Source organism: Dromiciops gliroides, chromosome 1 (assembly GCF_019393635.1).
Source record: "Dromiciops gliroides isolate mDroGli1 chromosome 1, mDroGli1.pri, whole genome shotgun sequence".
Taxonomy (NCBI): Eukaryota; Metazoa; Chordata; class Mammalia; order Microbiotheria; family Microbiotheriidae; genus Dromiciops; species Dromiciops gliroides.
Genome location: NC_057861.1, coordinates 421,423,147 through 421,450,343, shown reverse-complemented (window position 1 = coordinate 421,450,343; position 27,197 = coordinate 421,423,147). Strand labels below are relative to the sequence as shown.

General features: G+C 37.5%; 1 protein-coding gene across 1 annotated transcript in view; it reads left to right on the top strand.

Moving 5' to 3' along the window:
• The first annotated feature begins 166 nt into the window (after positions 1-166).
• The window catches only part of TARS1 (threonyl-tRNA synthetase 1), a 35,856-nt gene continuing 8,825 nt past the window's right edge, over positions 167-27,197 (top strand). Inside the window, exons 1-14 of the mRNA XM_043978417.1 lie at positions 167-451; positions 5,010-5,087; positions 8,855-9,045; positions 12,652-12,775; positions 15,108-15,229; positions 16,542-16,659; positions 17,274-17,338; positions 17,451-17,529; positions 19,086-19,232; positions 22,546-22,644; positions 23,298-23,464; positions 25,161-25,323; positions 25,432-25,569; positions 25,898-25,975. Of these exons, the coding sequence (XP_043834352.1) occupies positions 395-451; positions 5,010-5,087; positions 8,855-9,045; positions 12,652-12,775; positions 15,108-15,229; positions 16,542-16,659; positions 17,274-17,338; positions 17,451-17,529; positions 19,086-19,232; positions 22,546-22,644; positions 23,298-23,464; positions 25,161-25,323; positions 25,432-25,569; positions 25,898-25,975 (1,626 nt within the window). The 5' untranslated portion in view covers positions 167-394. The remainder of the gene's footprint in view (positions 452-5,009; positions 5,088-8,854; positions 9,046-12,651; positions 12,776-15,107; positions 15,230-16,541; positions 16,660-17,273; positions 17,339-17,450; positions 17,530-19,085; positions 19,233-22,545; positions 22,645-23,297; positions 23,465-25,160; positions 25,324-25,431; positions 25,570-25,897; positions 25,976-27,197) is intronic.

Here is a 27,197-nt window from a genome sequence, read left to right as displayed (position 1 = left end):
CTCAGTCAGCAAGATTTCCTTCCCTTGGGATGAGAGGGTCTAGTAGCATAGGTTTCCCCCCCCCCCCCAGCGCTCCCGTACAAACCCGACTTCGAAAGCAGCCACTCCATTGGCTAAGAAGATGAGCAGGCCCGCCCATCGCTTTGCTAATTGGGCACTGAGACCAGAAACCGGGCTCAGGAGGCAGGGCTTGGGTGTGCTCCGGTTGCATCAGCTGGTGCGGTAGTAGTAGCCACGTGGCGCAAGCGCAGTGTAGGTGCATTCGTTCCTGCCTTTCCTCTAGCCTTTCTTCCTTTGAACTAACTCGGGCTACCTCTTCGTTCACCTTTCTTCCCCGTCGACTGAGGGTCTCTGTTCCCAGCTTGTCCCTTCGCTGCCCCCATAGCGTCTGACGATGTCCCAGGAGGTAGCCGTGGATCCCACAGGGAAGATGAGTGGCGAAGAGAAGCCGGTAAGCTTCGGAGGTTTTCGATGAGGGAATGGGGTGCAGGACGACTAGTCCACGTTTCTGGGTCCCGCAGCCCATCCCGGAACAAGAGAGGGGGTGCCTGCAAGTGACAGGCGGCCCGGCACCCCGGACCTTTTCTGGGGCTTCACATTTGGGGAGGGCGGTTGTAGTTCTAAGGCCGGGAGAAGAGGATCTCGAGCTCAGGTTGTATACCTAGACAGCCAGAATGACCTCACGGGTTATCTCTCCCAATCCCTTTATTTTATATATAAAATAACTGAGGTTCGGACAGGTGAAGTGACCACTTCATAATCATATGATTGTTGGGATTTGAACCTACCTGCATCAATTCAAGCTGATGCTGTTTCCGCGGTATCAGTCAATAAATACTAAGCACCTACTATGTGCTAGGCACCGTGCTAAGAGCAAGAGAAAACAAAGGCTAAAGACAGCCTCTGCCTTCGAAGAACTCACCGTCTAATGGGGGAAACAACATTCAAGGAAACATGTATATATACACACAATAGTAATCTACATATTAGTATATATATGCATAGTAAGCTACATACAAGATAAATATAAAATAATTAACAACGGGAACGTACTCGAATTAAAGTGGCAGATTAAAAAAAATATTAGAGGTCATTTTATGACAAGCACTGGTGGTTCCGTAAAGAGTGCATAGAATTTGGTGTCAAGAGAACCAGGGTTCAAATTCTGACCCTACCCATTGAAATCTGTGTGGTTTAAACAAATCACTTTTTTTTTGGCGGGGCAGTGGGGGTTAAGTGACTCACCCAGGGTCACACAGCTAGTACATGTCAAGTGTCTGAGGCAGGATTTGAACTCAGGTACTCCTGAATCCAGGGCCAGTACCTTATCCACTGCGCCGCCACCTAGCTGCCTTGAACAAATCACTTTTAAGTCTTTTGGCCTTAGTTTCAGCACCTGTAAAATGAGGGAGTTGTTATCAGTCCTTTCCAGCTTTAAATTTGTAATCCTTTGAGTGTGGTTCTTAGCACTTGACCACTAAGGGATGACTTTTATTTTGGGCTACAGAATTCAGGTTTTACTAAAAGCATGGAAGGGATGCAATCATGGATCTTGGGAATATAGATATGAAGAATGCCCTCTACCTCCCAGGATAACAGAACTTCGGCAAACAAAACAGCATGAGGAATTTGGAATAATTTTAGAAATATATTTTTATTTATTTTGTTAAATTCCTCAATTAGATTTTTAGAAATTTTTAATGTTGATTTCTAAATTGTTTCTAGTTTCCAAATACCCCTTTCCCACACTTCCCTTACCGCTGATATTGATTACACATATAAGCTCATGAAAAACATTTCCATATTAGCCATATTTGCAAAAGAAGACACAGACCAACAAAAAAGAAAACTAAAGTGGTAAAAGTATGCTTCAATTTGCACTCACTTCATTAGTTTCCTCTCTGGAGGTAGATAACATATTTCATCATGGGTTCTTTGTATCATTGACTTAATTAGAGTAGCTAAGTCTCACATTTAATCATCATTACAGTATTGCTGTTAATTTGTACTATGTTCTCTGGGTTATACTCACTTCATTTTGCATCAGTTCATATAAGGCTTCTCAGGTTTTTCTGCAACCATCTTCAAAATTTCACACAATGGTGTTCCATCACAATCATATACCACAACTTGTTCAGTCATTCCCCAATTGATTGATGGTTATCCCCACAATTTCCAATTCTTTGCCACCACAAAAAGAGCTAGCATAAATATTTTTTGTACAATGAAGTCCTTCTCCCTTTTCCTTGATATCTTTGGGTAGTGATATTGCTGTGTCAAAGGATATGCAGTTTTATAGCCCTTTGGGTGTAGTTGGAATTTGGAATAATTTTAAAACAAGAGTTGTTGAACAGGAATAAAAATGGAGCAGTCTCCTTCCCTAGAGACATAGATTTGTTCAAATGAGCTTAAATAATGTTACACCTAGAGGTAGAGAGATGGAGGAGATAAAACTATTCAGGTCTTCCATCTTTAAGTAGTTTGAATTTATGCCCATTATTAAGTGGTTATGAGCCTTCTGTGATGAGACTCAGATGGGGGGGAGGTTAGAAGTTGAACTTTATAAGCAAACACTGGGGAGTAAATAAAATTTCCAAGAGGTGTAACACATTTGGTTTTTCTCACTGTAGACCAGGTCTGAATTTGATTGCTTCCTCTTATGCATTCTCCTAATCAAGAACCTTGAATGACATTCAGTCAATCTATTAATCAACATTTATTAAACACCTGCTATGTGTCAGGTACTGCAGTTAAGCATTGGGGATCAAAAAGGTAAAATATAGTTCCTTTGCCCTTAAGGATGTAAACATATATATTTATATATATTTATGAAGCAAGCCTTATACAGGATAAGTAGGAAGTAATTCAGAGGCACTAGAAATAAGAGAGATTGGGAAAGGCTTCCTATAAAGGGTGGGATTTTAGTTGCTATTTTAAGGAAGCCAGCAAGGTCAGGCAGTATTCAAAAGTGGAATGTGAGCATTCTGGGTATGGGGAGTCAGCCTAGGAAAATGCCCAGAGCTGAGATTTGGAGTGTCTTGTTTATGTTTTAAAGAGTAAATGGCAGGGAATAAGATATAAGAAGACTGGAAAAGTGGGGCATGAGGAAGGCTAGGTTTTGAAGGACTTTGGTTTTTTTGTTTTGTTTTGTTTTTTTAAAGTGAGGCAATTGGGGTTAAGTGACTTGCCCAGGGTCACACAGCTAGTAAGTGTTAAGTGTCTGAGGCTGGATTTGAACTCAGGTCCTCCTGACTCCAGGACTGGTGCTCTGTCCACTGGGCCACCTAGCTGCCCCCTTGAAGGACTTTGAATGCCAATTTTGTATTTGATCCTAGAGGCAGTAGGAAGCTGCTTGAATTTATTGGGGAGGTTGGGGTGGATCGGGGCAACATGATTGGACCTGCACTTTAGGAAAATCACTTGTGACTGAAAGGGTAGACTGGAGTCGGGAGAGATTTAAGATGGATAGACCTACTAGCTAGCTATTGTAATACTCCCTGAGTAAGGTAGTGATGAGGGCCTGCACTAATGTGGCAGTGTCAGAAGAGACAAGGGGACATGTTCAAAAGATGACATAAAAGGTGAAATCAATAGGCCTTAGCCACAGATGGAATGGGGATGGGGGTGGGGTGGGGGGTGAGAGATAGTAAGGAATCCCGGATGACTCCCATTTAATTTCTTTCTTTTTTCTTTCTTTTTTTTTTTGTGTGTGTGTGAGGTAATGAGGGTTAAGTCACTTGCCCAGGGTCACACAGCTAGTAAGTGTTAAGTATCTGAGGCTGGATTTGAACTCAGGTCCTCCTGAATCCAGGGCCAGTGCTTTATTCACTGTGCCACCTAGCTCCCCTCTTCCTATTTAATTTCTTATGCTGACCCACAATATATTGAAATGACCAGCAAGTCCCACATGGAAGGAATAACTATTATCCCGATTTTTCTGATGAGGAAACTGAAAGCAAACATGTTAAGTGACTTGCCCCAGGGTCACAGAGCTTGTAAGTATCAGAATTCAGATTTGAACACTGGTCTTCCTGATTCCAGGACTGGAACTGTGCCTATCTGCTGTGCCACTAGGTGCTCATTAGGAAGTTAATCAGAGATGAATACAAAGAATTCCTAGCTAGGGATGCCCCAAATTGAAATTAGGTAGCATGAATTTGTAATGAATCAAAGCAGTGAACTTTTATGACTTTGTCCTGTAGTTCTAGACTTTTTTCGAGTAAAGTAGTGAAGGTGGATGGTGGGATTGACCTAAAGTAAGGGATAGTCAAGTCAGGTTGGTGGGCATGTACCTATAATCCTTGCTACTGGGTGGGACTGAGTCTGGTGAATTGCTTAAGCTGGAGAATTCTGAGCTGGTGTATCTAAAGCTGATTAGTTGTCCACACTGAACAGGGACCTGTCAAGCTGCTTAAGGTAAAACAAATGATTCTCTGCCATTCTGCAGGGCATCAGGCCTATGAGTGGCCACTGCACTTCTAGCTTGGTGCAATAGGGAGACCCAGTCTCAAATAATCAACAGCGAAATAAATAAATAAACGGTTGGAACTGAAGGATGGGTGAAACCAGAGGTAGAGTGATCAGCTAGGTCAACAGAAGGAAATAAATTCTGTACTTGCTTTTTTGTACAAATGAACACTACTCAGATGAAAAGAAAGCTAATAAATATAAAACATTATATACTTTAACCTATATCTTATTGCTTACCACCTCAGGAAGGGGGGGGGGAGAAGGAGGAATAAAAATTGGAACCCAAAACTATAAATAAAAATGTTTATTACTTAAAAAATTAAAATATTATATACTTGCACCTGAATCTATTCTACCTAAACAGGGTTTGTCATGTTAGATGCCAGCTGCTCATTACTACTCATCAAATTTTAGGGTTTTTTAAGTTGGATTTTTTGCTGATTTTATTTTAGCTTCTGTAAAAAACATTCCCATGTTTTTAGGAGGAAAAAAAAGATTTAAAATATAAATCCCTAAACTTTATTTTTTCTCTTATTCAGTTAGGTGGAGGTGAAGGAAAGCAGAAAGAAGGAAAAAAGAAAAATAAAGAAGGCTCTACCGATGGAGGTCGAACGGAGGTAAATTTTTAAAACTGACACTATCAAATACTTAGTTGGAAGGAATTTTTTTCTTTTAATATCCAAAGTTAGGTCTAGGAATTCTAATATTTGGGAATTTACATTCTGCTAATTATGATTATATAATGCTAAAGGAAGCCTCTAAAAAGAAGAGAATTGAGATTAGAAGCTGTTCATGAGGGGAAATGAAAAAGATTGGGATGTTGTAGTTAAAGATACTTCCATTGTAGGATTGCAGGACAGGGGAAACCTGGAAAGAAAAGCTAAAATGGAGACCACCATAAAATTGAAATGTGGGCTGTGGATTTGGTTTCCTTAACTATGTTAATTTTTCTCTAGGAGGAGTTTCTTTTTTCTTTTCTTTCTTTTTTTTTTAAATGGGTGGTGGTGCTAGAGCTAGTGATAGTCATATTAGGGGAAAAAAAAGAAAAGAGGGTCATTGATTTTTTAAAAAAATAGAACAGGAGAGTCACAGATTTGTATATAGTCCTCATTTTCTGTTTGCATATGGAAATTTGTTCATTTTTTTTTTGGTGAAGCATTAAATAACAAAAATAAAATTCTAAAAAATATTAAAATAGAAAGGAAACAGGAAAAAAGTAGATGTCAAGAGGTGTTTATGGCCAAAAAGGTTAGAAACCTGTTCTAAGACCCTTTTGCTGAAGATTTAAGAAATATTAATGTAGTTCTTAAGCTTATTTTGGAAAGGAGCTTAAAAGGAACCCAGTTTTCTGAATCCTAGAGGTTGGTATAGACCATAGGTTACCTTGAAAGTAATTTATATCTAGGCTGTGTCTTCTGGGATTTCTCAAGACCTAGAGTGGACACTGGTGCTGTGGAAAGACAAATTGTTCTGGAATCCAAGGACCTGGGTTCAAATGCCAGCTCAATGTGACCATAGGAAATTCACTTAATTTCCATGGGCCTCAGTTTCATCATTTATGAAAATATGCAGTTGGAATAGATGACCTCTGAAAGCTATAATCTTTCTCCTAGTCCTGAGACCCATGTTTCATTGGATTTAGACTCACAGAAAACATTTAAACTCATCTCTGGTTGTAGTGTGACAGGGTGTAATTAGCTAGCCTTATACCCGTCTTATGTTCTGTTTGATCTTGACTCCCTATGAGCAATATTCCACTTTCTGTTTTAGTCATTCTAGGCATTTTACTAGAAACCAATACAAAATCTCCAATGGAATGCAGCAGAGCAAAGGAACCAATTTTAAGCTATATGTTAGAACAGGTTCCACTAGCTTTTTATGGAGAGTTTTCTCTACCATTCATGTAGCTGATTAAAATAGTTTGCTTTTTCCAACTCCTCCCTCTCAGCAAAGAACTGTGCTTCCTCTTTTACTAAGAATATAGAGGGGGCAGCTAGGTGGCGCAGTGGATAGAGCACCGGCCCTGGAGTCAGGAGGACCTGAGTTCAAATCCAGCCTCAGACACTTAACACACACTTAAAAATGCTAACAGGGTAGAGGAAAAACAACTTGAGAAGTCTTCACAGATTGACACTGATAAACCAGGAGTCAAAAAGAATGAAAATGAAACAGTGCCACTCACTTTCTAACAGAGGCAATGAATTTAAAATTCAGAAAGGAATATAGATTTTCATATGTGACCAATGTGATTATCATAATTTTGTTATGAACATCTATGCATACTAGATCTTATGCTTAAGATGTCTTATGTTTAAGGTTTTTTTACGTTAATAAAATTGTAATTAAAAAAAAATCTTTAGTCCTAGTAGCACAGACCTCCTCTGTGGGTAGTTGAGTTACTTCAGCTTCTCTTCCCAGCCTTGTTTTCTTTGTCAACTAATCTTCCTTATACAGTACTTGAGGGATCGTGGTGCCAAAATCCAAACATGATGGCTCTGACATCATTGATAGAATTTGTTTGTTGTAGCTTCAGATTACTTTTTGTCTTCAGATTTCACCTGACTATCATAATGGGTATGAGTTCTTCTGGTAGTACATCTACTTGTTTAATCAACATTTAAAGTACAGACCACTAAATTAAATGTTTGTAAAGCATACAAAACTGTTATAGTCACTATAGAATTAAAAGGAAATCTTTTAGTGCAATGATTTTTTTCCCCCCCACTGGCTACTAGTAGTGAGTGTCATTGTACATATTGTTCTGGGTTGTTGTGACCAAAGAATACATCTTAGATTGGTCAGGTTACTAAGGCTGAACTTTTCCTTTTTATAAAATTGTTGATATTTTAATTTTTTATTATTTTTATTTACAAATACTTGTTTCTTGCCTCCTCCCCGATTCTATTTGTTACTAATAACAAAGAATAAAAGAGTTGAAAAGGCAGTTCATCAAAACTAACCAATGTAGTTGATGAATCTTTTCATAAAGCAAACAGCTGTTGCCAAAATTTCCATCGTGGCAGAGATTATCAAGGCTTGTGTCTCAGACTAGGGAGGTGATCCTTACCTAACCTGTTTGACTGCTCCCTTTCAGTCTCCTTTGCAGGGTCTTCATCCAACCTGTTAATAGTGGGTGTCCCCCAGGGCTCTATCCTGGGCCCTCTTCTTCCTCTATAATATTTCTCTTGGTGATCTCATCAGCTCCCATGGATTCAGTGATCATTTCTGTATTGATGATTCTGAAATCTGCTTATCCATTTCTAACCTTTCTGCTGACCTGCAATCTAGCAACTCCACCGGCCTATTGGTCTTCTTGAACTGCATATCCTGCAGACATCCTAAACTCCACATTTTCAAAACTGAACTCATTATCTTTCTCCAAAAAAAACTCTTCCTCTTCCTAATTAGCATCCCCATTATTAAATACCACTATCCTCTCAGGCTTGTGATCTAGGTGTCACCATCAGCTCCTCACTTTCACTACCACCACCACCACTCTCCTCCCCCTGCCAAATCCAATCTAGCCAAGGCATACCAATTTCTGCCACTAACCTGGTACAGACCCTCATCACCTCACATCTGAATCATTCCAGTAGCCTGCTGGTATATCTCCTTACTCTAGCCCATCTTCCATTCATTAATCAATGATCTTCCTAAAGCCTGGGTCTGGCTGTGTCATCCTCCGTAAGCTCGAGTGCCTCCCTTCCCATCACTTTCAGCATCAAATAGAAAAATTTCTGGCTTTTCAATGTCATTACATCTCCCCCACTCCCAACACTCTTTTCCACTCCATCTCCTACCTGAGCATTTTCATCTGCATGTCTCTGCACCTGGCTTTCTTAATCCCTACTAAAATCCCATCTTCAGCAGGAAATCTTTCATGATCCCACTTAATGCTAGTGCCTTCCCTCTTGATTTTTTTCTGGGTTTTCTTGTATATAATTTGTACGTAGTTGTCTGCATGTTGACTTCACCATTAGACTGTGAGCTCCTTAAGGTCAGGGACTTGCCTTTTGTTTTTGTGTCCCCAGTGCTTAGCACAGTGACTGGCATATTTAGTGCTTAATAAAATGACCTCTGGTCATCAGACCTCATGTAGACCATTATGTTTGGTTGTATGTATGAATGGACAATGAACATTTATTAATTATCTTAAGGCTAACAAATTTCGAAGAAGCAATCTAATCCCAGGTAAGACCATCTTGAAATGTTGCTTGATAAGAGTGGTCTGTTTTTAACACTTTGCACCAACACAGTTGCCAGCTTTTCATACAAGGCACTTTGCCTAAAAACAAAATAAAACTTTTAAACTAAGGGTGATGGTTTATCTAAAGAAAGGCATGTTTACACTTCCTTTATTTTCCTCATTTTGTTTGTCTTGCAGTTGAATCCTTGGCCTGAATATATCAACAAACGTCTTGAGATGTATAATAAACTTAAGGCAGAACATGATGCCATTATGTTAGAGAAAGCTTCCAAAGATAGTCAGCCAATTAAAGTTACCTTACCGGATGGTAAACAAGTTGATGCTGAATCCTGGAAGACTACTCCATACCAAGTGGCTTGTGGAATTAGGTATGAAGAATATTTATTTTTGCAATAATATTATTTATAATCTACTTGAATTGCCTAACATAATTTCATATTTTCTTCATTACTTATTTATAATGCAAAATATAAAATAATTTATTGGGGTTTAAAAAATCCATAGTTTTTTGGATTTAAGAGTAAATTTACTTTGAAAAAAATTCTAATTTCACTCCCTTTAAAAGGTATTTTTGTAGGGGCAGTGCTAGGTGGCGCAGTGGGTAGAGCACCAGCCCTGGATTCAGGAGGACCTGAGTTCATATCTGGCCTCAGACACTTAACAATTACTAGCTGTGTGACCCTGGGCAAGTCACTTAACCCCAATTGCCTCACCACCCCCTCCAAAAAAAATTTAAAAAATAATAATAAAAGGTATTTTTGTTTACTTACCCTGATTTTGACCAGAAACAAGTGTCACATATTTAGCCAGATTTGACTTTCATCTTATATAATATCAAAAGAACCATAATTGGAGGTAGAAAGGAACATCCAGGTATTTAGAAGTTAAATAGTCTTATGACTTTAAAGACCCGGTCACACTTAAGATTCAGTCAGGTTTGAAAGTAGATGTTTCGGGCATCTAAAAATTATAATGTTTGTAATAATTACAAGCCTATTTTGGAACACTGCAAAAAAAGTTTGGGGATCGGGGGCGGGGGGGAATAGGAGAGAGCTGATAAAGCTCTTATTTCTCTTATAAAGGTGCAGAATTTTGTATTTGGAAAGGACATAATCATCTAATACTTCTGCTATAATACTTGTTTTGAAAACATGAAGTTGTTTCAACAGAATTTATATAGTAGGGAACAATTTGAGCATAATGGAAATTTTAGATTTGCTCATGTGTAATTTTATCTGAGAAATACGCTAGGTTAATGCAAAAACTGCACCCAGCTGAATCATCCCTGTAGGAATACACAAAATTCACACACTTCAGACATCTTCTAGCTATGTCAGTTCACCATGTGCAATATCTTACTAAATTGTATTTTGCTATTCTTTTGTATCTGTAAATTTTTTTATATAAAAAATATCCCAAACATGTCTAAACATCGCAGTTTGAAAACAACAGGCAGTGCATGCAAAAGGAAACTGTATTTTGAAAGAAACAAGAGAAGAGATATCTTCTAAGCAGCAAGCATAAAGGAATCCACCTTGTAGGCTATCGGCGGCAATGCGGTGAAAATCAAACATGGCTGGGGGTGTTGTGCCCTTTGTCCTGTTTTCCATATGAGCTCTGTGATTGTTATTGAGCACTTTTGCATAGTGCTGTGATTTTTAGGCATGCATATGTCATGTTAGAACAGAACTGAATGTACACTCCATTCTTAATTTACTGATTGGCAATTCAGGTTCAAAAAAGACCTACCCTAAGCCACAGAGCAAATTAGTGATAGGGCCAGGGCTCTCTAACTCAGGTCTCTTGTTTCTCGCTCTAATTCCATGCTTGAGAAACCAGGCTGGCTTCTGTAGTGTTTTGGTGTTCAGGATTAAAGAAGAGTTAAATGTCTCTGAGAGACCTGATTGAATCCAAATTGAAGCAATTAATATAAATCTTCATATTTGATTAGTGATCTGAAGAGAAGTTGCATCTTGACACTTCATAAAAACCAAAAGAGGCTTTCCTTCTTGCACTTCCAAACCCCTACTTGTGTGGTAAAAACCATTACACAAGAAATGACAAGATCATCAGGAACGAGTCAGTCTGGCTGTGGAAATGCAGAAGACTTTTTTTGAGGAAGAGTAAATGAGATTCAAATAAATTGATGAGCTAGGTAAAGCTAGATTGCAGAAGGCTCTGAATACTAGGGGACATAACCCTGTGCAATTTAGTATCACAATATCTCATATAGGGAATGCATGAAATAAACAGAGGGACAACACTCATTCCTGATGATCCTGTCTAGAATGCCTTGTTGTTGAATCCTCCTTTCTTCCTATCCAAGTTTTTCTTGTCTCAGGATTAAATTCTCCATTCCCTCTTCCTCCAAGGAGTTTTGTCTCAGACCATTCCTGGCTGAAGTTGATCTCTTGCCTTCTTTGAACTTTTAGAGTAGTTACCAACATATATTTTCATTCAGATAAGGTCCCCCACTTTCCTGGCCTATATATAGTCAGAGGGTTTTATATGTTTAATGAAAAAGGAGTCTTTGAATTAAGTGTCTTGTTGCATTTTGCATTTGACCCTTAATCACATCCTGCCAGGTTACCTTTTTTGGGTGGGGGTATCATCTTGAGATATTATCACTTGTATTTTAAATTTTTCTATTTCTTCCTGGCTTTTCAGCTACATTGTAAGCTCCTTAAGGGCAATGTATTTACGTGCAGTGCTTTGCAAATAGTGTCTCATAAACTGGTATTGATTTGATTGACTAAAAAAACCCCTCCAACTCTAGAATAATATCAGTATATACAGTGTCAATGCCTTGACACTGTAGCTAAGCCTTATACACAGAAAAAAATATCACTTACCTTTCAAATATTCTTTATTAGTGTAATGAAATACTTTGTTACATCCAAAGCTTTATGACACTAATGCAGAATTTTTTTACATTGTGTAATTATTAACCTAGGCCAGGCCAGAGTTAATATAGGTTTTATAAGCTTTGTTTCACTTAACAGAGAAAATAATCGATCTGTCTTACTGTCTTTTGAAAAGAAAACCTATCTTAATAACAAAGTATTGGGGCAGCTAGGTGGCACAGTGGAGAAAGCACCAGCCCTGGATTCAGGAGGACCTGAGTTCAGATCCAGCCTCAGACACTTGACACTGCTAGCTGTGTGACCCTGGGCAAGTCACTTAACCCTCATTGCCCTGCAAAAAAAGAAAAAGAAAGAAAAAGAAATAAAGTATTGTGAACCATTTTCCTTGTTTAATTACTGTAACCGTGTTCATATAAATTATGGGAATATTGTTTTTTATACCCTCAAAAACAATGTTTCTGTACATAATTAAATATTGTTATAGTCATCTGCAAAATTTCTTTAGTGTTTTACTTGTTTTCCTAGGAGATCAAATGTATAGTTTTATTTTTTTTAATCATTTATTTTGTAGGGCAATGAGGGTTAAGTGACTTGCCCAGGGTCACACAGCTAGTAAGTGTCAAGTGTCTGAGGCTGGATCTGAACTCAGGTCCTCCCGAATCCAGGGCTGATGCCTTATCCACTGCGCCACCTAGCTGTCCTCTGATGTATAGTTTTAAAAGTTGTAGGAAGTTATTTAAACATCTTAAGAAAGTTATTATTGGGGCCTTAGTCATTTAGAATTGATTTTCTCTTTAGTAAGCTAATTTTATGTAGTAATAGATTAATTAAATCACACAACGTCATTTAGAAGAACTGACTTTTCAGATTAAATTACTTTATTCCATATTCAATTAGATCCTCAGAATTTTAGAGTTGGTAAGACCTGAAGTTCTCCAGTATCTATTGGGTTATCCTTTGTGCTTTATTGGGGGGTTTTCCCTTTTATTTTTCTGCTTTTGGATTCTCTTAGTTTTCTTAACATTTCCATCAAAACCTCAATGTTGAGTTAAAAAGAATCTGCCCCACAGTTTGAAATTTCAAATGAACTATTGTCATCATTATTTTTAGTCAAGGTCTGGCCGATAATACAGTAATTGCCAAAGTAAATAAAGTCGTTTGGGATCTAGACCGCCCTCTGGAGGAAGACTGTACCTTGGAACTTCTAAAGTTTGAGGACGAAGAAGCTCAAGCAGTAAGTTTTTAGTCAAGTCACGTTGTTGTATTGGAATGTTAGCATTCATGTTTGTTGATTTTTTCTCCCATTCATTTTGAAATTCTTACCCAAGCAGAGTGATATAAATGAGTAGCTAAAGCTTATTAAACTGGTTTCAATTTTTTATGTACTGAATTTAACACTAAAACTTGGCTTTACTTTCAAATTTATGTTTGTCTTTGTTCTTGGGTTAGGGGAGAGAGACAGGAACAAACCAAATGTGCATGTGCTACCGTTAAAATATCAAGATGTGACATTAAATGAACTCTTTTTCCTTATCACAACCTGTTGGCAAGAGAAGATCTAGATAATTTTTAAAAATATATTTAATCATGAATAATAATGAATCATATATTTAGAATTGATTTAGAATCATATATTTAATCATGAATTAATAATGAATGACATCAATGAAAATAGAAAGCACAACAGCTACAAAGTGATTGAAACAAAATTGAAAAACTGTAAAGAACTAGCTTGACCCCAGAGAAGAGATATGAGAAAAGATACCTCCCTCTGCTCCTTTGCAGATGATGGACTCCAAAGGAACATTGCGTCAGATTTTTTTCATTGTGTTGATGAGTTTTACTGAAATTTGTTTCACTTCCCTTTTTAAAAATTTAAAAAATTTAAAATTAAAAAAAATTAAAAAAAAACTGTTGTAAAAGATGGGTCTCTGGGTCTCTGAGAAGCTTGGTTTACATACAGGGAGAAATCCATGAGATGTCAAGATGTCAGTAAAAGATATTTTAAAGTGATTAATCAATAATATCCTGAGTAACAATCAAACTCTATCAGATTTCTTCCACAATATATTATGCCCTATGTTTTTTCTCAGGCTGTATAAATTAGCATTTTAATTTGAATATCCACTAGGGAAATAAATGTTTTTTCATCAGCTGTGCAATTCAATGCATATTCTTTTGTGCATATAAATGAGTTCTAAATTTTCTCCTTAAGATGCTGCTCACCTGTGTATATCTTCAAGTATAGAAGGTGAAAAAAGAGTCTCCATATGACTCATTTCCCACAATCTACTTTAATCTGCTTTATTTCTATGCAAATTAAAGAATTCATAACTGTTTCCCAGAGTCTTTGAACAGCATAAATGTATAGCCATGCTATATCCCTGTTTGGATTTATGACAAGCAGATTTCTTGTCATTTGCCTTGTCTTTCAAAGAAAAAGAGAATGTCTCTCAGTAGTGAGAATCTCCTTAAATACTTTTAGTTTATTGAACTGCAGATTAAGATTTTTTCCAAAATAACATACATTAATTCATATTGTTCTTACAGCAGGGATATGTCTCCTGCCTTTTTCCTTGTGCTTCTTCTCTTTCATAAAGATGATTTAAAATTAAAAAAAAATTTATTATAACTACAAATGTAAATTTTACATCAAACCCCTCTTAAGCCAATAATCAGACCAAGGATAGAGTCAATCTAAAATCTCAAAATGTGGACTGCTTATGTCTTAATTAGAGAAGGGGAAAAACAACCAATATTATGCCATACATTTTAATTTTTAAAATTATCCAGTAGCAGTAAAAACATTGTATCACCATGTCACCTTCACAATCCATCTGTGTGCTTCTAAAGCTCTGCTACATAAATAATGGCATTATTTTTCTCCTTTAAATAGAAGAGATATATATGCTGCTTCTGGTTCCTATCTCAATTTGTATTACTTTACATATCTTTTCATTATTTCCCTATATCCTTCAAATTTGTCAACTTTTATGACATTGCAGTATTATGTTGTGTCATTCTCCAAATATTAGACTAATTTTTACTGCTTTGTGTTAAGTTTAAAATAGCTGTTAACACTTGGGTACTTTTTTGAAAGTAACTTGTTTTAAACTAACCCAAATACATGAAGATGTTTAAGCAAAAGGAAAATTTGAGAGGATCTTTCATTTATAAAGAGAATTCAGTTATAAGATGTTTCTAAGTAACAAGCTTCCCTAGTGCATTTAAAAACATTCAATTTATAAAAACAAGTTACTACTATATAATTTTTTGTTTGTTTTTGTTTTTTCGGGCAATGGGGGTTAAGTGACTTGCCCAGGGTCTCACAGCTTGTAAGTGTCATGTGTCTGAGGCTGGATTTGAACTTAGGTCCTCCTGAATCCAGGGCTGGTGCTTTATGCACTGCACCACCTAGCTGACCCCTGGTACTATATTTTAAAATTACATTCATGGTACCCAATAGTTTTCTTCATGTTTTATAGACTGTCTTGTGTTGTATTTACTGTATTGCATGTAATGTGCCCCTGAGTCTCATACCACCATATATATCTTTTGTTTTTCAGGTATACTGGCACTCAAGTGCTCACATAATGGGTGAAGCCATGGAAAGAGTCTATGGTGGATGTTTGTGCTATGGTCCACCAATAGAAAATGGCTTTTATTATGACATGTACCTTGAGGATGGGTAAGTTCAATCAAGTTCTGATTATGTGAGTACATAAATTTAAAGTCTTCATAACATAGGAGACATGACTAAATAAGGCGGATTATTTTTTTCCCACATATTTTGTTTATAGAATAAGTTTGGTTGCCTCTCATTAAGGTTTCTTATACTTTCACAATAAATAACTTGGACTGTTTTTCTCTTAATGGAAGTAATGCTGGCCCTCAGGCTTTTTTAGTTCTTTTTTTTGTTTTGTTTTGTTTTGTTTTTATTTTTATTTTATTTTTTATTTTTTGCAGGGCAGTGGGGGTTAAGTGACTTGCCCAGGATCACACAGCTAGTCAAGTGTCTGAGGCCGGATTTGAACTCAGGTACTCCTGAATCCAGGGCCGGTGCTTTATCCACTGTGCCACCTAGCTGCCCCCGCTTTTTTAGTTCTTAAATCTCCAAAGCTACAGGGAACTTAGCTTTGGGGAGGAGAGAATACCACTAACTCACATGTATAAATAGTACTTTAAAGTTGACAAAGGGCTTTCCTTGCAATAATCCTGTCAGGTAGGCAGGGCAAACATAATTTGATTTTATAGATACAGAAAACGGGTGCTTATACAGTGCAAGTGAGTTCCTTAGATTTCCCTACCCAAAAGTGACAGTCAGGATCAAACCCATTTCTTCTGACTTGGAGTTCAGAAGGCTATTTTGCGGCCTCTGAAGCTTTTCTCTTTCCACTCAGTGGCTTTCCTCTTTTCCTGGTTAAGGCTCTTGCTGTCTCCAAAGTAAGACTTGTGTCTGATGTGAAACATAAAAACTTGTTATACTAAAATGTGGCAAAATCTCCAGTGTATTATATATGTATGTATGTATAGTCTGTAATATATGTATACACTGTATGTGTATGTATACACATATGTATGTGTAGGGCAGCTAAGTGGTACAGTGGATAGAGCACCAGGCCTGGAGTCAGGGAGACTTGAGTTAAAATCTGACCTGATATTTACTAGCTGCATACCCTGGGCAAGTCACTTAACCCTGCTTGCCTCAGTTTCTTCATCTGTAAAATGAGCTGGAGAAGGAAATGGCAAACTGCTCAGTATCTCTGCCAAGAAAACCCCAAATGGGGATGCAACTGAAAAAAAAAAAAACTGGACAACAGTGTTTCTGTGTAGTGTGTGCGTGCGTGTGTGTGTGTGTATGCGCGTGCACATGCACGCGCGTGCACTAGTTCTTCCAATGAAACTAAAACAATTTTGATGTTAAAATATTGTAATATCTTTGCATCCTCTGTAATCTTTAAAATGAAATGAAGACAAATGTTTCTTCCTTTCACTCCCAGGGGTGTGTCTAGCAATGATTACTCTGCTTTGGAGACTTTATGTAAGAAAATCATTAAAGAGAAACAGTTATTTGAAAGACTGGAAGTTAAGAAGGAAACGTTGCTTGAAATGTTTAAGGTAAGTTGTGCTTAGTATCAGAAGAAACAGATCTGAGGGGGTTTCACTGCTTAATTTTGTAACATGGCCTCACTTATTTATCTTCCTTTGGTGTTAGGAATTGTCTACCTGATGTTTAGTGTGCTAAGTTGAAGATTATTAAGGAAACTTGAGTATTTTAATAATGTTAACTTTTATACATGTAGCATTTCCTTATTGAATGTGGTTATAGGTTATTCATGAATTTTGATATTCAGTTTTTCAAATCTTTATCAATATACTAGTTTCTTAATTAATGTTTGTTGAACTTAGGTGAATTAAGTACCTAGTATTGTAAGAAGGGATACAAAAATAAAAAGATAGACCGTGCCTTCAGGAAGCTTACATTCAAGTATATAAAAAGTAAATACAGGTTAATTTAAGGAAGGAGAGAACACTATTGACCTGGAGGAACAGAAAAGGCTTTAAGGAGGAGATGACATATTATCCAAGCTCTGAAAGAAGATGAGATTCTTAGAGACAAAGATGAGAAGGGAATGTATTTCAGGAGTGGGGACAATTGTAGATAATTTGTAATGCAGAGCTGAAATTTTAGATGAAAGTTATGCTACTTTTAAAATATTCTGTCTTTTTAGTACAATAAATTCAAGTGTCGGATCTTAAATGAAAAAGTGAATACTCCAACGACTACAGTCTATAGGTGAGATATTACAATATCTTATAATAATAGCACAATAAGAATTTATGGTTAGTTCAGTGTGATAGAGGTCCATCCACTTAAGTTTTGTGTAAATTGCTTTCATTTCTTTTAGATGTGGTCCCTTAATAGATCTATGCAGAGGTCCTCATGTAAGACATACTGGCAAGATTAAGGCTTTGAAAATTCACAAGGTAAGCCTATAATACATCAGCATGTCTATTTAGATAAATATTTTTTCTAGAAGGCATTCCTAATCCTAGGTTTGAATTTTAGGACCCTTTTCCCTCTTATGTTAAATTAATTTTTATTTATATTTATATTCTCATTATTGTGCTTTTCTTTTATGATAACTTTATTTCTACCTAGTAGTCATTTGTGTTAAGGGCTAAAATTCTAGCTAGTCTGTCTAAAATATCTAATGAGTGGTCGCCAACAAATTATAAGCTTTAGCAAGAGTTAGACGTTTAAGCATTTATTAAGGAGAATGAGAATTTGGTAAAGAGAGAAGAAAAGGCCTACATTCATCTATCTATTAAAGGGAGAGCACATTTCTAGCTCCATTCTCCGCCGGAGTCCTCAGGAAAGACCCCCAGTCAGTGCCAGGCTCCCCCCTTCTTCCTCCCACAAGCCAAAGACCTTCACTTTGCCCTCAAAGACCTTCACTTCATGGCAGAGCTTTTCTACAGTAAGTCTCTAGCAGGTGGCGTCATTCCAGTCATTACATTTGAAAATCTTTTCTAATACTTTTCCCTCATGCCAAATGATCTCAAAAATGGTCAGAAATTGTCAGAATTCTTGAAACAGATTTTTTTTCTCAGTTTGCTTTAATTAAAGCAAACTGTGCCATCTAGCTTTAATTAAAGCAAACTACAGATAATAAAGTGCCTTATGAAAAGTTAGCTATTATTATGCTTAGACAAATAAAAGGTAGCACCCTCTTAGAGAGGACCTATATCATATCAAATATATTAAATGTTAATACAATTTCATAAACTGCAAAAAAATTGTTTTATTTACTACAATAGTGTGTAATCTGACTTTAGCACGACTAATTTAATGCTATCCAAGTTCTCATTTGAAAGAAATGAATCCTGCTAATATACTATAATTTGAATACCACATAGATTAAATGCCATAAGAAAATAAGATTTGAATTATATGAAAGTTACATGTATAGTATTGCCAGCTATTTTCCCTCCAATTTAACTTAGTGGTTGTATGTGAGGTAATTTGTTTGTTTGTTTGTTTGGTTGGTTTTGGTTTTTTTGTTTGTTTTTAGTGAGGCAATTGGGGTTAAGTGACTTGCCCAGGGTCACACAGCTAGTAAGTATTAAGTGTCTGAGGCTGGATTTGAACTAGGTACTCCTGACTCCAGGGCCGGCGCTCTATCCACTGTGCCATCTAGCTGCCCCTGTGAGGTAATTTTTAAACAGAAGCTTCTTTCTTATGGATGGATAAGAGCTGGGTACTGAAAGTAGTGGTCATGATGCATCTGGATGAGTGTTGTACTTCTGCTGCTGAATGTTCTCACCTGCTTTTGTTAGAACAAAGATGATTATAATCACTTGTTTTCACAGGTTATGAGGAATAACCCTTTGATAGCTATTTCCTGATCAGTGAAATCAATGGTGGTGGTCATCAGAGTGTATAATAGCTATAGTGACTGTAAGGTGTTGACAAATAGGAAGGCTATTTCAATTCAATGAATATTTGTTGTGACTATTATTGCATTAATGCTTGTTTGCAGAATTCGTCTACATATTGGGAAGGCAAAGCTGATATGGAAACTCTTCAAAGAGTTTATGGTATTTCATTCCCAGATCCTAAAATGTTGAAAGAGTGGGAGAAATTCCAAGAGGAAGCCAAAAATAGAGATCACAGAAAGATTGGCCGGGTGAGTTAAATGATCTAATATAATGTACTGATAATTAATGAAATACTTTAATGAGATGTATTCCCAAAGCATTTCCTTTTTTTCTTGGAATGGTATTGGAGTTCATATCTTCCTCACTAATGACCCTAATCATGAATCGATAATGATAAAATGTGTTTTCTGCAGAAATCATACCATGTCTGATACACATGCACTGATTTTAGCAAATTTTAACTACTGACTCCTGTGCTACAGTACCATAAATCTGCTCTTGCAGAATACTTGTACCACAAGGGAATATTCAGAGTAGGATGCTTTCTTCCCTCTTTGAGAAGATTCTAATAGCTTTACTTTCTAAGGCTGGCATGCCTGGCCAGTGACACTGTGCCAAGAACCCCTTAGAACTGAAATAAAAAATGGGGAATGGATGGCACCTCTTCTCTTTGTTTTATTGTCTACACAAGTAGATGTCTTTCTTAGTGGCTGAGTAAATGCACCAATGATCTGGACCCTAAACTATTTCAGCAAAGGATGAAAATGGGACCCCCAAATCTGCTCATCTTTGGCACCATGAAGATTCCTGGGTGATTCCTTGATCTTCTTAGAGCACTCTGTCTAGACAGATGGGATTGGGCTTCCATCCTAATAGCGTTCCAGTATCTCCCTTGGGGTGGTGGTCATCATGTGCTCCTTGAAGCCCTCATTAGACAATGTAAGACAAAAAGGTTTAGACAAGAAATGCTGGGGGCCCTTTCCTGAACCCCAAATTAACCCACCAATGGGATTAAATGTGGCTACATTTCTTAATAATTATATGAGCTGAATAACATTAAGTCTGTTCTTACCAGATCTAAAGTGGTATTATTATAGAAAAAATTGTTGGCAGACACTTAAGTGGGAAGCAGCCAATACAGTGGATGGTGTGCTAATGATGAAGGCAGAACGGTCTGGACCTAGTTGTATGCTATGAACAAGTCATTCAACTTTGCTGAGCTTTAAACTTTCTAAAAATATAGGTTATAGATGAAATGCATTTTGTCTCAAAAGACAGTCTCACCCTCATGAAGTAACAAGTCTTTGATTCATTCTTCCAAAAATAGTGTTTGTGGGGCAGCTAGGTGGCGCAGTGGATAAAGCACCGGCCCTGGATTCAGGAGGACCTGAGTTCAAATCTGCCCTCAGACACTTGACGTTTACTAGCTGTGTGACCCTGGGCAAGTCACTTAACCCCAGTTGCCTCACCAAAAAAAAAAGACTAACTGAACCAAAAATAGTGTTTGTGCTCTGGGCTGAGATACCCAACTGGTCAGTCAAGAAACTGGCAGAAATTGCTGTTGCCTGCAGGCCAGCCTATGACCATAACCTCCTTCTTGTGTGTCTGGGGCATTTAAAATGGGGAGCCTTGGGCTTTGGGAGATGGAAATTGAGGACAACTGTCTTGCCTCTTTTATTGTGGTTTATTGGTGGCCACTCTCCTGACCAAGGACTGCATTCTTAGCTCTTCTTACCCCTTGAGTAGCAGCATTATCTTAAGGGGAATAAAAAAAACTGTTTCATGAAAAGGTTGGAAACCCCTTTTCTGGGCAATAGAAGAGGAGGGAGAACAGAAGGGATCTAATCTGCATTTCCTTATTGTTAAAAAAGTAGCTGAACAGAAGCAAGAGAACATTGTACACAGTATCAGCAACATTGTGGGATGATCAACTGTGATAGATTTAACTCTTAGCAATACAATGATCCAAGACAATGCCAAAAGACTTAATGGTGGAAAATGCTCTCCACATTCAGAAAAAGAACCATGGACTCTGAATACAGACTGAAGCATAGTATTTTCACTTTTGTTGCTTTGTTGTTGTTGTTGTTGTTTATTCTTTCTTGTGTTTTTTTTCCCTTTTGTTCTGATTCTTCTCTTACAACATGACTAATGTGGAAATATGTTTAACCCAATTGTAATGTATAACCTATATCAGATTGCTTGCTGGTTTCAGGAGGTGGGAGGGTGGGAGGATGGGAGAAAAATTTGGAACTCAAAAGATATCTTTGCATGTAATTGGAAAAAAAAAATTTTTAATTAAATTTTAAACAAAAGTAGCTGAAAAAGCAATGAATATGCTTTGAGGGAATTCAGTTGCATTCCAAGAAGTTGATTAAGCCTTCAGCTGAAATTTTGATATGCCTCTATGCTTAAAGAATACCATTAGTGTGGAATAGGACAAAATTCTAGCGATGTACCAGAACTTTGCTACTTGGCTGCTCACCAAGACTTCACCATTCTCTCTAGAAACTCATGCCAGCATCATTTCAACTCATACCTCCTCAATATCCCCTATCCTTTGGGCCTCCACTCCTGATGAAAGAGAGTGGAAGGTGCATATGAGAGAGCTCCTCCTAAATCCTTTATTTAAGGAGGGGCTCAGGGCAGAGAGATCATCATTTCTCACCTGGCTATAGGACTTCATCATGCCCCAGGCTAGACACCCTCCACCACTACCACCTACCATCCCTCTGCTTTTTTTTTTTAAATAAAAGTATTTTATTATTTTCCAGTTACATGTAAGGATAGTTTTCAGCATTTGTTTTCATAGGATTTTTAGTTACAGATTTTTCTCCCACCCTCCTCTCCACAACAGAAAGCAATCTGATATAGGTTATATATGTACATTCACATTAAACATATTTATGCATTAGTCATATTGTGAAAGAAGAATCAGAGCATAAGGGAAAAACCTCAAAAAAGAAGGAAAAAAACCAGCCCCAAAGTAGAAACAGTATGGTTCAATCTGCATTCATAATCCACAGTTCTTTTTTTCTGCATGTTGAGAACATTTTCTATCATGAGTTCTTTAAAATTGTTTTGGATCATTTCACTGCTGAGAGGAGCCAAGTCTATCCCCATTGTTCATGCCACAATGTTGCTGTTACTATGTACAATGTTCTCCTGGTTCTGCTCCTCTCAGTCAGCATCAGTTCATCCCTCTGCTTTTTAGCTTATTTTATGTTATCCTGCAATAGACTGTGAGCCTCTCGAGGGCAGTGTCTTTTGCTTCTCTTTGTATCTGCCTGGCACATAGTAGATGCTTAATATTTATTGATTGACATCAGATAATTTGCATGATTTGGAATCAGGGGCATTAAGATACTGCCTCTGACCCTAGCTTTGCAGCCATGGATGTCTTTTTCATCTGTATATGAGATAATATAAAATAATAACTTGTAAAGTTATCGTGAGGATCAAATGAGATAATTTATTTAAAATACAAACTGTTCCATAAACATTGAGTATGCTGATGATGATTACAAACTTTAGACATTCTTCTTTTCTTCTCTTACCTAGGATCAGGAACTCTATTTCTTCCATGAACTCAGTCCTGGAAGTTGCTTTTTCCTGCCAAAGGGGGCCTACATCTATAATACACTTGTTGAATTCATTAGGGTAAATCATATTCTTCCATTGTATTGTATTTTCCCAAACCACGATCCTAAGGCTTTTCAAATACACAGTATAAATTGACTTAATTTAAGAACTATTAGGGGAAAAAAAAAGAATAATTTTGAGTTTTTTAAGGAGGGGGAAGGTAAAACAACTTGAATGGGAGTTTGTTCTTACACGCTATAAATAGTTTTAGTCTTTTTCAGTATTAATGTTAATAGGGGCAGCTAGGTGGCGCAGTGGATAAAGCACTGGCCCTGGATTCAGGAGAACCTGAGTTCAAATCCAACTTCAGACACTTGACACTTACTAGTTATGTGACCCTGGGCAAGTCACTTAACCCTCATTGCCCTGCCAAAAACCAAACCAAAACAAAAAAATATTAATGTTGATAACCATTATATTTAAAGATACTGCATGTGCATTTAGAAATAAAGTCACTATTGTTGTGTGACCCAGAGACATTTCTCTGATATTTTGTGTGTTTTGTTGGCCCACTCACTTAACCATATTTCAGTGAGGGCTTTTCTTAAACTTCTATCAGTTCGTTGTTTACTTTGACTTAGTTTAGTTCATTTTAAAATATATAATGTAACTGTTTTTCCAGCCCATTATTTTTAGAATCTTAATTTTATTTTGGGTATTTGCTTTTTCAGAGTGAGTATAGGAAAAGAGGGTTCCAGGAGGTCGTCACCCCAAATATCTTTAATAGCAAACTCTGGCAGACTTCAGGACACTGGCAACACTACAGTGAAAACATGTTTTCCTTTGAAGTTGAGAAGGAGATATTTGCTCTCAAGCCCATGAACTGCCCAGGACACTGGTATATATCTTGCTTTGAGTTTCTAATAAAATATTATCAAATATTATATTAAAGTGGATTTATTTTCTCTTCCTGGAAAGATTTTTTGTTTAAGATATAACTGGGGGCAGCTAGGTGGCTCAGTGGATAAAACACCAGCCATGGATTCAGGAGTACCTGAGTTCAAATCCAGCCTCAGACACTTGACACTTACTAGCTGTGTGACCCTGGGCAAGTCACTTAACCCCCATTGCCCCGCAAAAAAAAAGATATAACTGCATGTTATTCTGGGAAATTTGGTTAAATGTAATATTATGATAGTGTCTTTCTGACTTGGATCCAAGGATCTGGAGAGATTCACCATCATGAGGGGTATGTGAAAACTCACTAGCTATTTAGGAAGACACTTGAGTATATATACTCTTTATTAAAGTGGTATTTCCCCCCTTTCCCCAAGCTGTGGAGAGATGACCCCTTGACATGGGGGTGGGAATAGCTGTGAGTCTAGGAAATTCAAGTTCAGCCTTTTGTCCAGGCTGTTGTTTTCTCAGTTCTACAAGCACAAGACATTGCTAGAACAAGGGATCCAAAGGCTTCCCAAAGAGGAAATCAAGCCACAAAATCAGCTAAAGGACTCTAAAACATATTTCAAGGAATCAGGTAGGGTTTGTGTCAACTCATCTTCCTAGGGTTCTTCAAGATAATTGTAGATCCTCAAAATTAAACGTTTTTTCTTTTTTTAATATTAATTTTTTTTAAAAACTGTGACTTCCTAATTATTTCCTTCCCTCTAGGCCCTCCCTCACCCATTGAGAAGGCAGGCAATATGTTACTCAGTATACATGCAAAACAAGCTATAGAAATATTAAAGCTTTTGGGGATAGTAGGGAGGGATCATCCTCCAGGCTTGTTCCACAGTGGCAGCTGTTGTCTGTGGGGGCTGTTGGGTGGATGAAGCTTTAAAGGAAAAAAATCAAGATAAGGTCTGAATACATTCATGATTAGTGATACTAAAGGGTTGGCTTCATAGCAATATATAGAGAGATCTGGGGGGGCTCTCATACCATTTAAACCAACATCCTTATTTTTTAGGTGAGGAAGCTGAGAACCAGGAAAATGGATTGATTTTGCCCAAGGTTTATGGATAGTGATGGGCTCAATCCTAGGTCCTTCTCATTCCAGAGCTCCCAGCTTTTTCAGTGGGCTGTCTTGCCATCCCCAGATTTCTGCAAAGAAATTACTGTTGTCTAGAGCTGATTGTTTCATAGTATATTCTCTGTAGTTTTATTTATACAAAGCCCTTAAATTGTACCATAATAATAGCCTATTTGTGAATAAGCTCATTAACTCAAAGTTTGAGAGGAGTTGCTTCTATTGTGCTGAAATAGGAAGACTTTCTGTCAGTTTTGTATTGCACTGTAATCAGTGGTTCTCACACAGGTCTGGGGACTGCTGGAGGACCTCTTCAGGAGTTCTGGGAAGCCAAGACTATTTTGATAATAATCTTAAGACATTTTGATTTTGAGTGTGGTAAAAAACAGATAGATATAACCTTGAAAAGAAAAGCTATCTTTACCACTTTTTAAGTTTTAAAGGGGTCCCAAAACCACAAAGTTTGAGAACCACTGTTGTAACATTTTGCCAATGTCATTGAAGTAATTGGCCATTTGCAGACTTGAATATCAATGGATTTTTAATACCGTTCTTTTATTTCCAGCCTCATGTTTGATCACCGGCCTAGGTCCTGGAGGGAATTACCCCTGCGAGTAGCTGACTTTGGGGTACTTCATCGGAATGAGCTGTCAGGAGCTCTCACAGGGCTCACGAGAGTACGGCGATTCCAGCAGGATGATGCTCACATATTCTGTGCTATGGAACAGGTACTAACTAGGTCCTCTGAAATCAAATTTAAAATGCCACAAGTTAAGTAAAAACAAGTAATACGTTTTCCAACCCCCCCCCCCCCACCTGTTTTTTCTTAACAAAAGATTGAAGAGGAGATAAAGAATTGTTTGGACTTCTTGCGTACAGTCTATGATGTGTTTGGGTTTTCTTTCAAATTAAATCTTTCAACTCGCCCAGAAAAGTTTCTTGGAGATATTGAAGTATGGAATCAAGCTGAAAAGGTATTTTCATTTGGTTGGAAAGTTACTGGGATTGAATTGAATCTGAGCAGTATTTAAGAAATTCAAGCTTCTTTAAATTAGCTAAACTGGAGGCTTTGGTAATGATATTGGTGGTGATAACCCACACAGTGCAGAGAATAAAGCCATATTTTTTTCCTGGTTAATTGATTATTTTTCATTTTAAATAAAAGATCACAATTTTTTTAAATGATTAAGTTGTATTTACAGGGATTTGTATATGAATGGATAGGAAATAGTATCTTTAATTAGAAACTAGAATTGAAGGCAATTATACAGGTTTCTGTTTTAATCTGTTTTATATCTTTAGCAACTTGAAAACAGCCTCAATGAATTTGGTGAGAAGTGGGAGTTAAACCCTGGAGATGGAGCATTCTATGGACCAAAGGTTAGTACCCAAATATGTTGATGTAGGGGAGGGATAATTGAAATTCTCAGAAAAGCTTGGCTTTTCTCTGTTCAAGTAACATTCTTTTTTTTTAATTTTTTTGGTGAGGCAGTTGGGGTTAAGTGACTTGCCCAGGGTCATACAGTTAGTACGTGTTAAGTGTCTGAGGTCGGATTTGAACTCAGGTGCTCCTGACTCCAGGGCTGGTGCTCTATCCACTGCACCACCTAGCTGCCCCCTGAAGTAACATTCTTGATGATTTTATTCATTGAAAGCTGCTCCTTTCCCCTTCCACTCCCCATAACACAGGATTAACAAGAAGCAGTCAGTAGAATCCTCATTCTGCTGTTACTTCTGAAGTATATTTCTTTTATGCCACTAAAATTTTTTATTTCACCTCATCATGGTGGAATGTTTCTAAAATATATTACAGAGAGGCATCAGGAAGATAGATGAGAGTAGAGTGAATTTGGTCCTAGAGGCAGAGAAGAGACACTATCCATTGGTTGTCCCTCTCTTCTGCCTCTAGGACCAAATTTAGATTCCTGTTTAGGTTTTAAAACTCTTCACAATCTGGCCTTTTTCACAGGCTGCCTTCCAGGACTGACCTTCACCTCTCACTCCTGACTTGCCTGACTTCCTTTATGTCCAAGCTAGTCTTACATTCTTTTTGTTTGTTTGTTTGTTTGTTTTTAATTTTTGCAGGGCAATGAGGGTTAAGTGACTTGCCTAGGGTCACACAGCTAGTTAAGTGTCAAGTGTCTGAGGCTGGATTTGAACTCGGGTACTCCTGAATCCAAGGCCAGTGCTTTATCCACTGTGCCACCTAGCTGCCCCCCTAGTCTTACATTCTGCAAGAAACTTAGCCAAGTCATTTCCTATTTGTCCTGTACACATCCTGTTTGTATGTAGTTGTTTACACAGTCCCTCTGTTAGTCTGTGAGCCCCTCCAGAGTGGGCTATTGTTTGCCTGTCTCTGTATCTCCAGTGCTCAGCATGGTTCCTAGCATGTAGTGGGTACTTAATAAATACAGGTTGATTGATTGACTTTTTATTTACTTCCTGTCCCCCATTGGGACCCTGAACTAGTCAGTTTTGTACATTACTCCTGGGTTAATCTTCCCAGTGCCGATCACATCCTTTCTTATTTTTCGTGGGATAGAATCTGAATTCCTTAGCCTGGTGGTCCAGGTCATCAAAAGGCAAATTCAGTGCACTTTGT